Source organism: Anguilla anguilla, chromosome 8 (assembly GCF_013347855.1).
Source record: "Anguilla anguilla isolate fAngAng1 chromosome 8, fAngAng1.pri, whole genome shotgun sequence".
Classification (NCBI taxonomy): Eukaryota; Metazoa; Chordata; class Actinopteri; order Anguilliformes; family Anguillidae; genus Anguilla; species Anguilla anguilla.
In genome coordinates this window covers 18,428,786-18,442,083 of record NC_049208.1, presented here as the reverse complement: position 1 = coordinate 18,442,083, position 13,298 = coordinate 18,428,786, and the positions used below count along the sequence as shown (strand labels likewise).

The 13,298-nt window shown below is 39.7% G+C and overlaps 2 protein-coding genes across 3 annotated transcripts; one reads left to right on the top strand and one right to left on the bottom strand.

The window, feature by feature from the left end:
• Nucleotides 1–2,891: 2,891 nt before the first annotated feature.
• Nucleotides 2,892–8,456, bottom strand: LOC118234521 (tRNA selenocysteine 1-associated protein 1-like). Of its 2 annotated transcripts, XR_004766676.1 has the most exons (10): nucleotides 8,288–8,456; nucleotides 7,815–7,912; nucleotides 7,363–7,462; nucleotides 7,083–7,135; nucleotides 6,492–6,623; nucleotides 5,658–5,777; nucleotides 4,925–5,180; nucleotides 4,509–4,598; nucleotides 4,311–4,356; nucleotides 3,740–3,814 (listed from the first exon to the last, which is right to left on the bottom strand). XR_004766676.1 is itself a non-coding variant. In XM_035431110.1 (9 exons), exons 1-9 carry the CDS (start codon nucleotides 8,321–8,323, stop codon nucleotides 3,672–3,674), a joined length of 984 nt encoding a protein of 327 aa, XP_035287001.1. In that variant the 5' UTR covers nucleotides 8,324–8,456; the 3' UTR covers nucleotides 2,892–3,671. The 2 variants fall into 2 exon arrangements, 1 of the variants encoding a protein (XP_035287001.1); XM_035431110.1 differs by lacking the exon at nucleotides 4,509–4,598 and having other exon boundaries at nucleotides 2,892–3,814.
• Nucleotides 8,457–8,644: 188 nt separating this feature from the next.
• Nucleotides 8,645–13,219, top strand: pak1ip1 (PAK1 interacting protein 1). Its single transcript, XM_035429356.1, has 10 exons — nucleotides 8,645–8,795; nucleotides 9,095–9,257; nucleotides 9,351–9,471; nucleotides 9,670–9,744; nucleotides 10,026–10,078; nucleotides 10,251–10,396; nucleotides 10,785–10,882; nucleotides 11,473–11,572; nucleotides 11,790–11,919; nucleotides 12,689–13,219. Exons 1-10 carry the CDS (start codon nucleotides 8,718–8,720, stop codon nucleotides 12,823–12,825), a joined length of 1,101 nt encoding a protein of 366 aa, XP_035285247.1. The 5' UTR covers nucleotides 8,645–8,717; the 3' UTR covers nucleotides 12,826–13,219.
• The last annotated feature ends 79 nt before the right edge of the window (nucleotides 13,220–13,298 follow it).

Sequence of the window (13,298 nt, the reverse complement as noted above, 5' to 3'; positions counted from 1 at the left end):
AGTCTCGCGATGCAAAACATTCAGACTTTTGAGGAGATTGTGACCTTTCAAACCTGCATGAGTCTACTTATAATTTTTTTCGCAAGGTACTAAAACAAAGATCTAGGCCAAATTACATTTAAAACACCTTTTAATAACATGTAGTATACGTATCAAACGCCATCATTAAGGTTTATTAGCCTACGTTTAAATGCAATGCCGACTTTTACTTTGGAGAAAACCTGGTGCTCGGTTACCACATAAACAGTGAACAGCCCAGATATTGCCGAGCAAAACATTCGAAATGATTTAACAAGAACATCACCCAAAGCCTCCATGCAACTCCACTGGCAGGCTATAAGAAAGTACTTTAATTGCATTGATGGGTAGCATACAATAAAAAAGTTCTGAACTGGCGGACACAGAAGTGAGCACTGGGCCCTCTGTAATGAAGCGTGAAATGGGCGTTTCACTCGTCAAACAAGAAACTCTATACATTTGGGATCAAATTACATTTCTTAACACAGAAAACGCAAACAGTGTAACATGTTGCCAAATAACTGAGATATACAGTTCGTCATAGTTACAAGCTATTCAGATTTTCAAAGGCTAAAAATATAGTGTCAAGAAAACATTATTACAAATTAATCCATTATTTTAAAATGACATGCGCTTCAAGCAGAATAAATAAGTAATCTTGAGACAGTTTGCCTAAGTTAAATGTTTTAAAAAACACAACAGCGTACAGTTTTATTAGGTAGCCTTATACATCCAAATCCTTTACTTAGGAAACTTGATTAATAGCCTGTGATACATTGACATATGGTCAAATTTAAAACGCCGCCCTATGACGGAAACATTACATTTTTATAGTATTTACCTTTTTATTCAGGGATTTTAAACATGGAAGCAATATTATGCTAAATGAAAAATGTCACTGAAACGTGACCGATTACATTGCAATGTAACATAATCGAAAGTTATGTTTGATATCACATGGGTAGCCTACCTCAATCTATTCAGAATTCAGGACAGGACAGATCAGACAACATTGCGTCAGCAGCATCTCCACCTAGTTTTGAATTTACAGCCAACTAATCGGCAAAAATGAAACGTATTAAATGCAAATTTGTAATAGCTCTTATTTTCTTGTTATACATTATGGTTATAGTATCGATCATGTAATTGTTCCCGTATGAAGAATGAACGACTGTTTTTTTGGGAATATTTAAGAGCAAAACAGACATCACTTGATCATAAAAGGGAATAGTTGTATGAATTTAAAAAATTAAATAAATTTTTTTTTTTTTAATCATGTTGATAACAGGCAGGTAAAGCACCAGTTACAGCTTAAGGGCAGGTTATTTCCCCCCACATAATTGTCCAGTAAAACCTCCGAAAATGTTCCTATATATTAATAAAAATGTTTCAAAACTGTTTCAAAATAATAGCAACTTCTACTGGAACTTCCCTGTTGTGAAAATGAAAACTGTATGCTGCAGCCTATTTTAGAGCAGGCAACACTTAAAACAGAATGTAAAACCCATGAAGTGCATTTACATGAATGATTATTATCATCAATAAAAAGAATTATTTATTTCAGTCGCATTAGTTTAGATGAAATTAGTTAATTTTTCCACGGTAACCAATTTTATTCAGGATACAAAACAGAAGTAAAGGACGAGTCAATAATCTGTCCACTGGCGCCATCATTCGACAAAGGAAAATGGCCTACTCTAGGAGGTCCTAGAAGATATGGGCTGAGTTTTTGTATTCAGTATGCATGCCCCAAACAGGGGTGACTCCATTGTTAAGACACGTTTTTTTCTATTATGCAAACACACTTCCACATTTCAAGAAAGTCGAAGGTCTAGGGACTTTATAAAGTCAACGTAGTTTTCTTTTTATGCACAGTAAAAAAGTAGGCTACATACCGGATACTACTAGCGCTTCCTGAGCTTGAATACCCCTTCGTTGTATAATTTAACAACCAAACATTTACCAACCTAAAGGGATATACCTTTAACATCAAAGAGGCCAATTAGTTCGTTAAGCATAATTACATCGTGCCGACTCATTTAACAGCTTGATAAAGTTGACTAGCGTATGCTAGTATTGACATATAGTGTCTCACGCGCAAAAGGGAAATAACTGTAGTTCTGGCGCCCTCATGCGGCACTATACCGAGTGCCATTGGGACTGGGAAGCGTACACCCCATCTCCATTAATCAGTATTCATAACAAAATATCATTTTTAACTACAGCTCTGCAAAAAACGAAAACGGAACAACCCAGAAGAGGACAGACGATTCTACGAAAGTGGAGGACTATTAGTTTTGGAATGCATAAAGTACCAACTCGACACAACAAACTTATAAGCATTTAATCTTCACGCAGCCTATCATTTTTTCCCACAGCGCGCAGGAAGGACTGCCGCCCTGGGCTATGCATGGCAAATTGTGGTCACTCACTCGTGGACGTTTAGTCGGACGCATGCGCAGGTGGTTTCAGCTAAAATGTGTCTGCGGAAGTGAGTTGCGCTGTAGGTCTGGACGGTTCCGTGCTTGTTTCAAATGTACAAAATTGTTGCAAAGAATGAGACACCCTTTTTATACAACACTTCAAATCCAGTAAAAAAGCCTCTCCTCTTCAATGACATTAAGGCATAATGCAAAACATATGTAGACAGAAGATATAAATGTGCAGTAGTTAAACAGAGATCAGCACTGCAGTTGTAGTGTGACTCAGAGGCGATTCACGTGTTTTGGGCACCAAACAAAGGATTTACAATATTCCTCTAGCAGATTTTCACCATTTTGGAGTTTCTACCCAATAACTTATTAGCAATCAAGACCAAAGTATTAATATATTTATAAAAGTGTCAGATTTTTGTATAATAAAAAGCAATGACGTAAGATAATAAAGTGATCACTTTAGTAACTGTGAAAGCTTAGCAGCCAAGTGCCCTTTTTTCCCCACAGAAGAAAAAAAAAAACGTGACAGGGTACCATTTTTGATTGGGAGGAAATAGAAGAGAACTGCAGTGATGCAGACTGTGTTTAATGTACAAGAGACCAGGCATCCCTGCATTTTCCTCATGTCAGGGCACTGCAGGCACCTCATCCGCATGACTTTAAACAGCGATCTCACATGGACAGCATTTCTGCTGAGTTACAGTAGCTCCAAGTGATACGTTTCCAAGGTCAACTGCAAAAACAGCACATTTTTGTATGGCTTTACAGAGCTGTAATTCATTTTCCAGTATAAAGAAGTTAACATGAAATCTTCTCAGATTCCAGTGCTAGAACTGGTGCAACAGCTTTATAAGGTAAGGAATAAATACTGGTCAGACACCTTTCCACTTTGGGACAGAGACGGTATACAATGGAGACTGACCAACAAAACCCAGCAACACAGAGGAATAATGTCACTGTTCACACAAGGGGAAAAAAAAAAAACACGATTGCTAGTAAGGAAAAAATAATACAGTGATGGAGGGGGAGAAGAGGAGAAGATCCAGACTCAGGTAAAGAACGCTGACATTAGGAATAACATAATTCATCAGATAAAAACGGGAGGCTTGCGAGAGCAGTTCGGTCACGTTTAAAAAGGCGTGTTGTGCGTGCCGTGATGCAGGCGTGTTGTGCGTGCGTGCCGTGACGCAGGCGTGTTCCGCGGCGGCGCGGAGCCAATCAGCTGTGGGCTTGCGCTGGGATGGTCGAGGTGACGCTGTCCAGAGGCTGCCAGTGGCACTGCATCAGCGAGTCGTATAGCTCCTCGCTGCGGTCCATGTACTGCCTGTTCAGCGCGTCCACGTCAGTCATGGGCTGTGGGTCTGCAAGGAGGCCGCACAGCTGTGAGTGAGCACATCTAGGGGGCATGACACAACCTCAGGCAGCTCTGACAGCCCTGGACTTCAGAATATTAACACCCAAATTTAAGCATCTACTGGCCCTATTCGCCAATAGTGAAGGGTTTTCCACTTGAACGTCCAGGTCAAGTGATCATCTAATCCTCCCCGTGTCCAACTGGCTACATATGCCTTGGACTAATGTTGTTCTACCTGAACTAATGTAAGGTGAGTGCCCAAGTACAAGTACAGTAATAATGTAAGGAGAATGCCCAAGTACTAACACAGTAATAACGCACAGCAAGAAGGCTAGTACAAAAACATTAATAATGTACAGCGAGTGCCCTAGTACAAATCAGTAATAATGTGCGACAAGTGCCCTAGTACAATGTGCGCAACACACTGGCTCTCGTCAAGCACTACCATTGTGTGTCTATTTCCATGCACACCATGAATGCGTTTAATCATTACAAGAGCTTACCTTCAACAGGCTCTTCAAGACCATCTTCAGAAAAATCCTGCATTTGCTGTGAGAACAGAGATGGTCATGGTTAGCTGATAAATCTAATTGTCGCCACAGAAATGAGCCTTAAATCATATACATAAAGCAGTTAAATATAAGTTATATTCATAAAATAATTAATATACATATGTTGTATACACAAAACAACATACACACCCATAGTCATGTTTTCACCATCTTTAATTAATACACAAGCTCAGCAGAAGCATTCAGGAGCCCAACTCTAAGCTCAATTTTCCCGTTTTCCTAAAGGATAAAATTATACAAAATTCTTGAGCGAATACAGTGGCATTGCTACATACATTCCCAGCTTCATTTATTCATGACTCAAATATAACCACGAATTTGCCAAGTAGACACTAGCTGAAAGCAGACAACTCACACTTTAACTTCCATTCGAACATCTGAATATTTACCTTCCCTGTAGTTGCCTCGCTACAAGTGTACATCTGAATCTAGAAGGTTCTGGCTCCAAGCCCAACCTGTCCCTAACGAATACTCACTGACAGACCCTTACAGAGAGAACGCCCAGCCTACAAAGGGCAGCGCAGCCAGGATGCAGGGGCCCTTACCTCAGTAGTGTGGTGCGCATCTGCAGGTACAGGAGGCATGAAGGGTGGCGGGGGGGCCATCATTCCTGGCCCTGGAGGAGGGGGGCCCATCATACCAGGTCCCGGAGGAGGGGGCCCATAGGACCCGTAGTTGTAGTTATAGCTGTTGTACTGGTCGTAGCCCCACTGTGGGTAGTAGTTCTGGTACGGCTGTTGGTAATAACCTTGCTGGTAATTGCTGTAGTTGTGATTTTGCTGGTAATTATTCCCCTTGTTACTGCAATGCAAGAAAAGAAAAACTTGAGGTGACGGAGCAGGCCAATGAATGTAACACTGAGATGGTAAAAACAATATTCGATTAGATAAACATGAATATGGTTACACGTGTATATATTTATACGTGAAAAATTACCATAGAACAATGTAACGATCCAGCAGCTGTTTCCTTTGGAGCCACGGAGCTTTAGTTGCAGATTCTATGATATTCACAATATGTGGATAGCTCACCCATTTCTCCATGCCTACCTAGCAGCCAATTGTGATAATATACAGATCAGGCAATCAGCACAGAGTCCTTGCAGCATCAGGGCAGCCTTATGCACTAAAGTAGGACCACGCAAGTTATTTAATGAAGCAGTTTACGTTACAGCAGGGTGCCATGGGGGGAAATCACACCTGCAACCATTATAGATTCATAACCATTATACTTCACCGTCATTCAAAATCAAGACTCTTCAGATTGACAGAATCTCACCTCTTGTTGATTGCGATGCTGATTCGGATTGGCTTTCCTCCGAGACCCGTGGCATTCTGACACTCCTCCAGGGCTTTGCTTTGCTCTTTCTCATCAGTGAACTTGACAAAGCCGTAGCCTCTGTGTGAACACAACATTCACAACCCTCAGCACACCTGCTGCAAACACTTCAAACATGCCATCATGCAAACCAGGTACTTTAAAGTAAATATGGTATATATTTTTGGAAGAACTGAAAATGTTTTTTTACGTTTAAAATGAAGTAGCATCACTTCAATTGTGTAGCGCTCGCTTATTCCTATATGGGGAAGACAATAGTTTAATAGCACATTTGTCTGAACTAGAACAGAAGCACAGCACATCAGCATTGTCAGTTTCTCTTTGATGACATCTTAGATTTGCTTAGATGACAACTGCAGATGACTTTAGGGATTCCCATGTAATCGCTCCTCAGGTCAACATAATGCAGTAAAAGCATTTCCCAACAGAAAAGACTGAAAGAAAATAGTACCGAAAACATTTATAATATAGCACAAATCATTTTGTGATTTATAAACCAATTTCATTTAAGTTTCCAAGAGAATTTAATATTTAGTCAACACACACACAATAGCCTAAACAAAACCAGAGTTATCACTTCCCGTTCGGCATAGCCATTTAGAAAACATAATTGCCCAAAATGAAGACCGCTATTTAATTCCTATCAAATGTTTTCATTCTGTCAACACAACAATGCTACTCGCTAAAAACAAGTTGACAGAAATGAAGAGACAAAATCCAAAGTCTGCCTATTTGTCTAAAGAAGTGTTTGAGGGAAACACTATGCTCTTCTACCTGGAGATACCACTGGGATCTGTGACCACTTTTCCGGATTTGCAGGAGGCGTACTTCTTCGCAAAGAACTCATGAAGCTGCTGATCATCCACATCAGGAGAAAGATCTCCGACAAAAATTGAATACTCAGGTCTGGGGACAAATGTGGAACAGAGTTATACAGACATACTAAATGCACATTTTCTGAGGTAAGGTAATTGCAGACCAAGTAACTAATCTGAGCTCCTTAGCCAAGAACATCCACAATTAACTTGTCAAACTCATTCACCAAAATGAGACCACTACATATTTACCAAATATTGTCAAGTATTGTCAATGCGCCTTTTGTTACTGGTAGATTAGTGTTTTTCTTGGGAGGAAATCAAGACAACAGTATTGTGTTGACAGTAGAACGGCTCTTAAGACACAGCTGGCTGAAGTTGTTGGTTGAAGTCAAAAGTACTGGACAACCTGTGTGATGACAAACCTGTGAGATGACAACTGCTTAACTTAAGCTTGTAATAACAAAGTGCCAATGTTTCCAAAGCCATGAACTTTCTTTACTCTTTAACTTGAATGACAAAGAAGGCAGAGAGTGGCTAAATGACTCACCCTGTATCTGTTCGTTTCCCATATGTAGCATAGTTCAACTTAAACTTTCTGGGCTGTATCGAGAAAAGACAAACACACAAACAGTCAGTTTTTCCATATTTTTCTTCTTTTTTTAAAAAGTATATTACGAGAATATTTTTTTAAAATGTTATTTGCACTAAAATCTTTTTAACTGCTACACTCTACCCCTCTATACAAAGAGCAGGTAAACTTCAGGAGCCAGTAGTTGGTTTTATACACATTTACAGCTTCTAAGGACATTGACAGTGACACTACTTACTGGATTTGACCCTGGGACAACCTTCCCATTAAGACTGGAAACACAGCGGTCTACACTGGCCTCGTCTGCCAACTCCACAAAGCAGTATCCAGCTGCACCACTGCAAAGAGTAAGAGAACAGGATGACTCAATATGAGGACAAAAACAACATATCCTCCCCTCTCCCAGAAAACTGGCAACAACATTGAGTTCACCACAAAAACTAATAGAGTACTGGCTTTCATTTTAATTGCAGACATGGTTCAAACATTACAATCCACATCATTGCTTGACCCCTGAGCCAGGTAACGCAAGAGACTTTCGCGTTTATTTCACCGATACATTGGAATACCACTTTTACACTGTACATCGGCTTCAGAGAACGTAGGTCTAAGATACCGGACGTGGGCGAGCGTTTGCGGAGCAAGCAATGGTTTGTGTGGCAGAAAGTCTGTTCACGCATTGCTACTCACCCAGTAACTCTATTGTATATTATTTTAACGGCAGAAGCGGTCTCCCCCATGGTGCTGAAGGCTTGCTTTATGAAATTCTCGTCCATGTATAAGTCCAACTGTAGGAAGAGCACAACTGGTTTAACAGGAGGCGAACACTGGCAACCAAAGGAAAGCTTTGTACAGGCGCTTCCTGTGTAATTACGGCTCGTCTCTAAAATATTACGTGATCTATACGCCCAATCTAAAGTATACGATTATAGCTCTAGCCAACATTTGTAGGAGAGTGCAAATCTAGAGAGTATAGGAACTTAGTGCTGCAGATACAACTTTAGCTATCAGATGACCAAACGCTACTTTAATTAACTCGTAAATTAACTTCAAATACGTACGCAACACAGGCTTCTGCTAGCCAGCTAGTTAGCCATCTTAGCTTGTACATTAACATAATGTTAAGATACTAAACAAATTGATACATTATAAACATAACTTACGTCACCCATCCATACGCTGGTCAAGCGATTAAACATTTTGATATGAGTTAGCTAACACACCAATTACCTCGGTTACTACAAAATACAAACAAAATTTCACACAAACCAAACTAACTATTGACTGCTAACCACAGCACACAAGCGACATGTACCAAGCAACCCTGCCTCTTCAATCTACTGCGTGCCTAGAGAGTGCCTGAAGTAGTATAATCAAACAGATTCTAATACCTTGGTATAATGAAGCTGTGTTCTACCTCTCTCCATAAATAATTGTAGGAAACGGAAATGCATAATTATTATTATTCGTAACTACATTTGAAAAAGAATATACAATGTAAAAAGTTATCTGTTAAACAGGCATATCTCAGGTCTCCACGTAAGTGTCGTGACGTCATCAACAGTACAGTATTGCCAAACGTGAGTTTTCAACATGGAACATGAGGTGGAGCTGATAGCTGGAAGTTATGAACAAATTGTTTTTGGATATAAGGTGGACATAGGTGAAAAGGTAGTGAAATTATTTGAGTTGTGAGACTTTCAGATCCATACACGAATTAGTGCAGCTAACTGCTTCACCAGTCGGCTGCAAAATGGCACATTGTTTGATAGCAATAGCTAACACGCAGTGTGTTAAACAGTTTTAGATAGTTAGCTTCCTGCTAGATAGTAGGCTTCAGGCATACTTCAAGGATAGTACGACTGAAATTATGTCGAGACATTAATTACTGCTGACAAATTATGGCAGAAAACGAATGTAGGCACTGAACCGGAAGTCGTTCACACGTGGATTCATGGTTTGCTTTGCAGGAATGGTCACTGAAGGCTGACTTCACGCATCACTCACACACAGCATCCTTGTCTGCTCTCGCCGTCAGCGACAGATTCGTGGCAACGGGCAGCAAAGACGAAACCATCCAGTTGTACGACTTGAAAAAGCGTGTCGAACACGGCGTATTGCTTCATCACGACGGTGAGGAGCTGCTCGCCAGACACTGGCGACTCTTTTTCGTTTTACGTGCATTTTTAGAAATGCAACTCAATCTTGATTTTCTTGTGTGAACAGGTACAATTTCATGTCTGGAGTTCTATGGCGCTTCTCACTTGCTGAGTGGAGGAGAGGATGGGCTTCTGTGTGTCTGGAGTACCAAGAAGTGGGAGTGCCTGAAAACCATTAAAGCTCACAAGTAAGTTGTTAACTTAATGAATCAGATTCACAGCCAAAAGCTGCAGGTACCTGTCTGAGTGGGTAACTGCTGTATTTGAGCTGTTTACTCAATTGTTTTTTGAGACTCAACGTTTCATGTGGTACTTCACCTGTTGGTAATTAATTTGTACTTGGAGACAAGTAAATCAGTGGTGTGCTCTCCTTGTCTCTCTACCAGGGGTCATGTCACATCTCTGTCTGTGCATCCGTCAGGAAAACTCGCCCTGTCTGTGGGAACGGATAAGACCCTCAGGTGAAATCTACTGTATGATTTTAACAACTCTGCCTCGTCTGCCGGTAATCATGTGAAAAACAGAACATGTGGACCTTGAATGTGCCTTTGTGGCTGCTCTCTGGAGCTTGTGTCATGTGGGACTGTTTACATTTGTTGATTAAAATATGTGTTTGTCTAGAAGGATGTCACTGGCCCTTCAGCACTGAGGCTTGTGCTCTTAGTCTACTGATCTCAGAGTGTTATTATATGCATAATTTTTCTTAGAAATTCAGTCTTGAATTTGTTGTTTTTCTTACTAGGACATGGAATCTTATAGATGGCCGATCAGCATTCATCAAAAACATAAAGCAAAGTAAGTGATTTCTGTCAACTGTCTATGTATATGTATTATATGACTGCATTCTGTAGGCATTGGTAAATGTTTGCCAATACATACATGTAGGATTTATTTAACAACCAACCTTAAAAAAGACAACTTTAAACAAATGCATTAAATAAACCTTTGACATGTCTCTCTCTTTTAGATGCACATATAGTCATGTGGTCCCCTGCTGGAGATAAGTACATTGTGGTTGTGAATGGTAAAATAGATATTTACAGCGTAGAGACTGCATCAGTGACTGCAACCATAACAAACCCAAAGAGAATCTCCTCTGTGAAGTTCCTGAATGTAAGTGTCATCTCTCTCTTAGTTTTCTTCTTTCTCTGTTGGGTGTGGTTTTTGTATAATTGCTTTGTTTTTTTGTTCCTTTTTTTAAAGAAAAAAGACTCCAAATGCTTATTAGAACAACTGTTCCCAAACTAGGACCCATGTCCCCAAAAGTATACAAGGATTCTTAAAAAAAAAAAAAAAAAAAAAAAAAAAAACCTTTTATATTTAAAAAAATAAAGGGTTTAAAAGAAAAACATTATTGGGGTAGCCACAGCCAAAGGCAGCTGTTATGGGTATTTGTCTTTAATTCACTCAGTATTTCTACTCTTGAATGTGTTACTGTGATTACAATTCCTTTTTTTTTTTTTTTTTTTTTTTTTTTTTTTTGCAATGTTCTGTTACACAGGATGTCATTCTGGCAGTTGGAGGCGATGAGGAGACTGTGAGGCTGTATGACATCGGCACTAAGAAGAGCATCTGCGAGTTCAAGGCCCATGAGAACAGGTACACTGGCAGAATCTCTGTTGCACATGAAGTACTGACCAATTCCCCTAAAACAGTGGTGGAATATTGTGATCACAGTGCTGTGAAAAAGTATTTGCCCCCTTCCTGATTCTCTATTCATATTTGTCACCCTGAATGGTTTCAGATCTTTGAACAAAAAGTAATATTAGACAAAGGGAAACTGGTTGTACCAACAATAACTGCAACCAAACACTTCCTATAAGTTTGATAACTTTTTTCATTAAATTCAATCATTTAAAAAAAAAATGTTTTTTGTGTTTACTCCGGTTCCCTCTGTCTAATATTACATTTTGCCTAAAGATCTGTAACCAATTAGCGTGACAAATGTGCAAGGAAGGGACAAATAATTATTCACAGCACTGTATCATTCAGTGATGGGGTTGAAGTTTGACATCCCAGAAATATTATTATTACTATTATTGTTATTGCTCTTGTTATTATTATTATTATTATTGCTATTGTTGTTATTATTGCTCTTGTTACTATTATTATTATTATTAGGCATTTATCCTTTTTATACTTTCATCTAAGAACTGCCTCCATTTTCTCCCTGTATTCAACCTGTATAGAGTGAAAGCACTGGACAGTTTCACAGTGGAGGATTACTGTGTCCTTGTGTCAGCCTCAAATGATGGATTCATCAAAATTTGGAAACTTCATCTTGATCAGGTATTACAGATATAGGAACATGCTAGCATCCCCTGTGTTTGCCAAGTAATAGTAAATCATTCTTTAAATATTACCCAGGTACACTGCAAATCTCTATATACAGCCGCATATAGTTCCAGTAACTACCATAAAAGCTTGTATGACTCCAGTCAGGTGTGTGGATTTTTGTTGCTGAATCCTACAGACACAGATGTGATGGTTGTGTTTGTGCGCACAGGTGCTGGAGCCACCAGCCCTCCTGGGGGAGGTGAACAGCACAGCGAGGTTAACCTGCCTGGCGGTGTGGCGGCCAGGCCCGCTGCAAGAGTCCACAGGAGAAGGGAAAGTGCAGGCCTCAACCTCCCAAGGTACTGCACCAAAGACAGCGCTTTACAAACAGTTTGCCTACCTTGTGAGATACCCAAAATTTCTTTACTTAGTTACGTTTTTTTTGTCCCCCCAACATACACTACATGGCCAAAAGTATGTGGACACTTGCCATCCAATATCTCATCCAATATTGTGGGCATTAATATGGAGTTGGTTAACCCTTTGCTGCTATAACAACCTCCACACTTCTGGGCAGGCTTTGTATTAGGCGTTGCTGCAGGGATTTGCTTCCATTTAGCCAGAAGAGCACTAGTGAGTGCTAATAAGAGCACTGGGCATCTATTCTGGCTCTTTGCAGGCCAGTCAAGTGCTTCCACACCATTCTCGAGAAAACCATTTCTGTTTGGACCTTGCTGTGTGCCCCGGGGAATTGTCATGCTGAAATGGCAAAGGGTCTTCCCCAAACTGTTGGGGAAGCACAGAATCGTCAAAAATGTGATTGTTTGCTGTAGCGTTAAGATTTGCCGTCACTGGAACTAAGGGGCCTAGCCCAAATCATAAAAAACAGCCCCAGACCAAGGGTGTCCAGATACTTTTGGTCATATAGGGTAGAAGTCACCCTTTACTTTGCTTAATTACGGTCTCCATTGATTTAGTGATACAGCTGCTTCTTTACAAGAGAACTTTATTAAAAAAAAATAATTCATAATGCCAGTGCCCTTCTCAGGATTGTAAACTTTCAGTTTCCCCCCTGCCCCTCAATGTTGAATCACTGTCAAACTTGCATTCATTTTTCCTTTTCAACAGCCACGGAATGTGAACTAGAGCCCACAAAAACAAAGAGGATCAGGATTTCTACAGAGGAAGTGGTAATTGAAGACGACAGCTGCACCAAGAAGACAAAAATGGAAAATATCAAAAAGAAAAAGCAAAAAACAAAATAAAGCTGTGCCTGTTTTTAAATATTTTGGTTCTTATTTTGGCTTTGAAAAGTTTTCAGTTCTGAGAAAATGGATCCGCTGTTGAAAATTACAGCTTCAAACTGAAGCTGGCCAGAGCTGGTATCTTAATGGTTAAGCTGGTAAGACGATTACTAACTGCTGTGAGTTCAAGCTTGTGGATTTCCTTTTTATGTAGCAGTAGGAAAAATGTTCACCAGTCTTGACCATCCTGAATAGAAATTGTTAGTTTTCTGCAGTCTTCTGAAAAAATGTATAACACTGCCTATTATGTCTTACTAAATGTTTGTCAATCATCAACACAACATAATAAAATTAGGATTTAATAATGGTTCTGATAAAAGTCTGAATTAAAACAGGTTATTACAATTTTGTATAATTCTGCATGTATTTTTTTATTCATGTATGGGACTTTGATCCAGAACTGGGTTGGTTTCAACTCAAATTGACAATATAAG

Bases quoted from the DNA above. Each gene is read 5' to 3' on its own strand.
- LOC118234521 (XM_035431110.1), bottom strand. From the start codon at position 8,323: ATGTTTAATCGCTTGACCAGCGTATGGATGGGTGAC. The intron at 7,913-8,287 runs GTAAGTTATGTT...CTCTTCCTACAG, and splicing joins CCAGCGTATGGATGGGTGAC to TTGGACTTATACATGGACGA. The intron at 7,136-7,362 runs GTAAGTAGTGTC...TTCTCGATACAG, and splicing joins TTGTCCCAGGGTCAAATCCA to CCCAGAAAGTTTAAGTTGAA.
- pak1ip1 (XM_035429356.1), top strand. From the start codon at position 8,718: ATGGAACATGAGGTGGAGCTGATAGCTGGAAGTTATGAACAAATTGTT. The intron at 8,796-9,094 runs GTAGTGAAATTA...TTTGCTTTGCAG, and splicing joins AGGTGGACATAGGTGAAAAG to GAATGGTCACTGAAGGCTGA. The intron at 9,745-10,025 runs GTGAAATCTACT...TTTTCTTACTAG, and splicing joins GGAACGGATAAGACCCTCAG to GACATGGAATCTTATAGATG.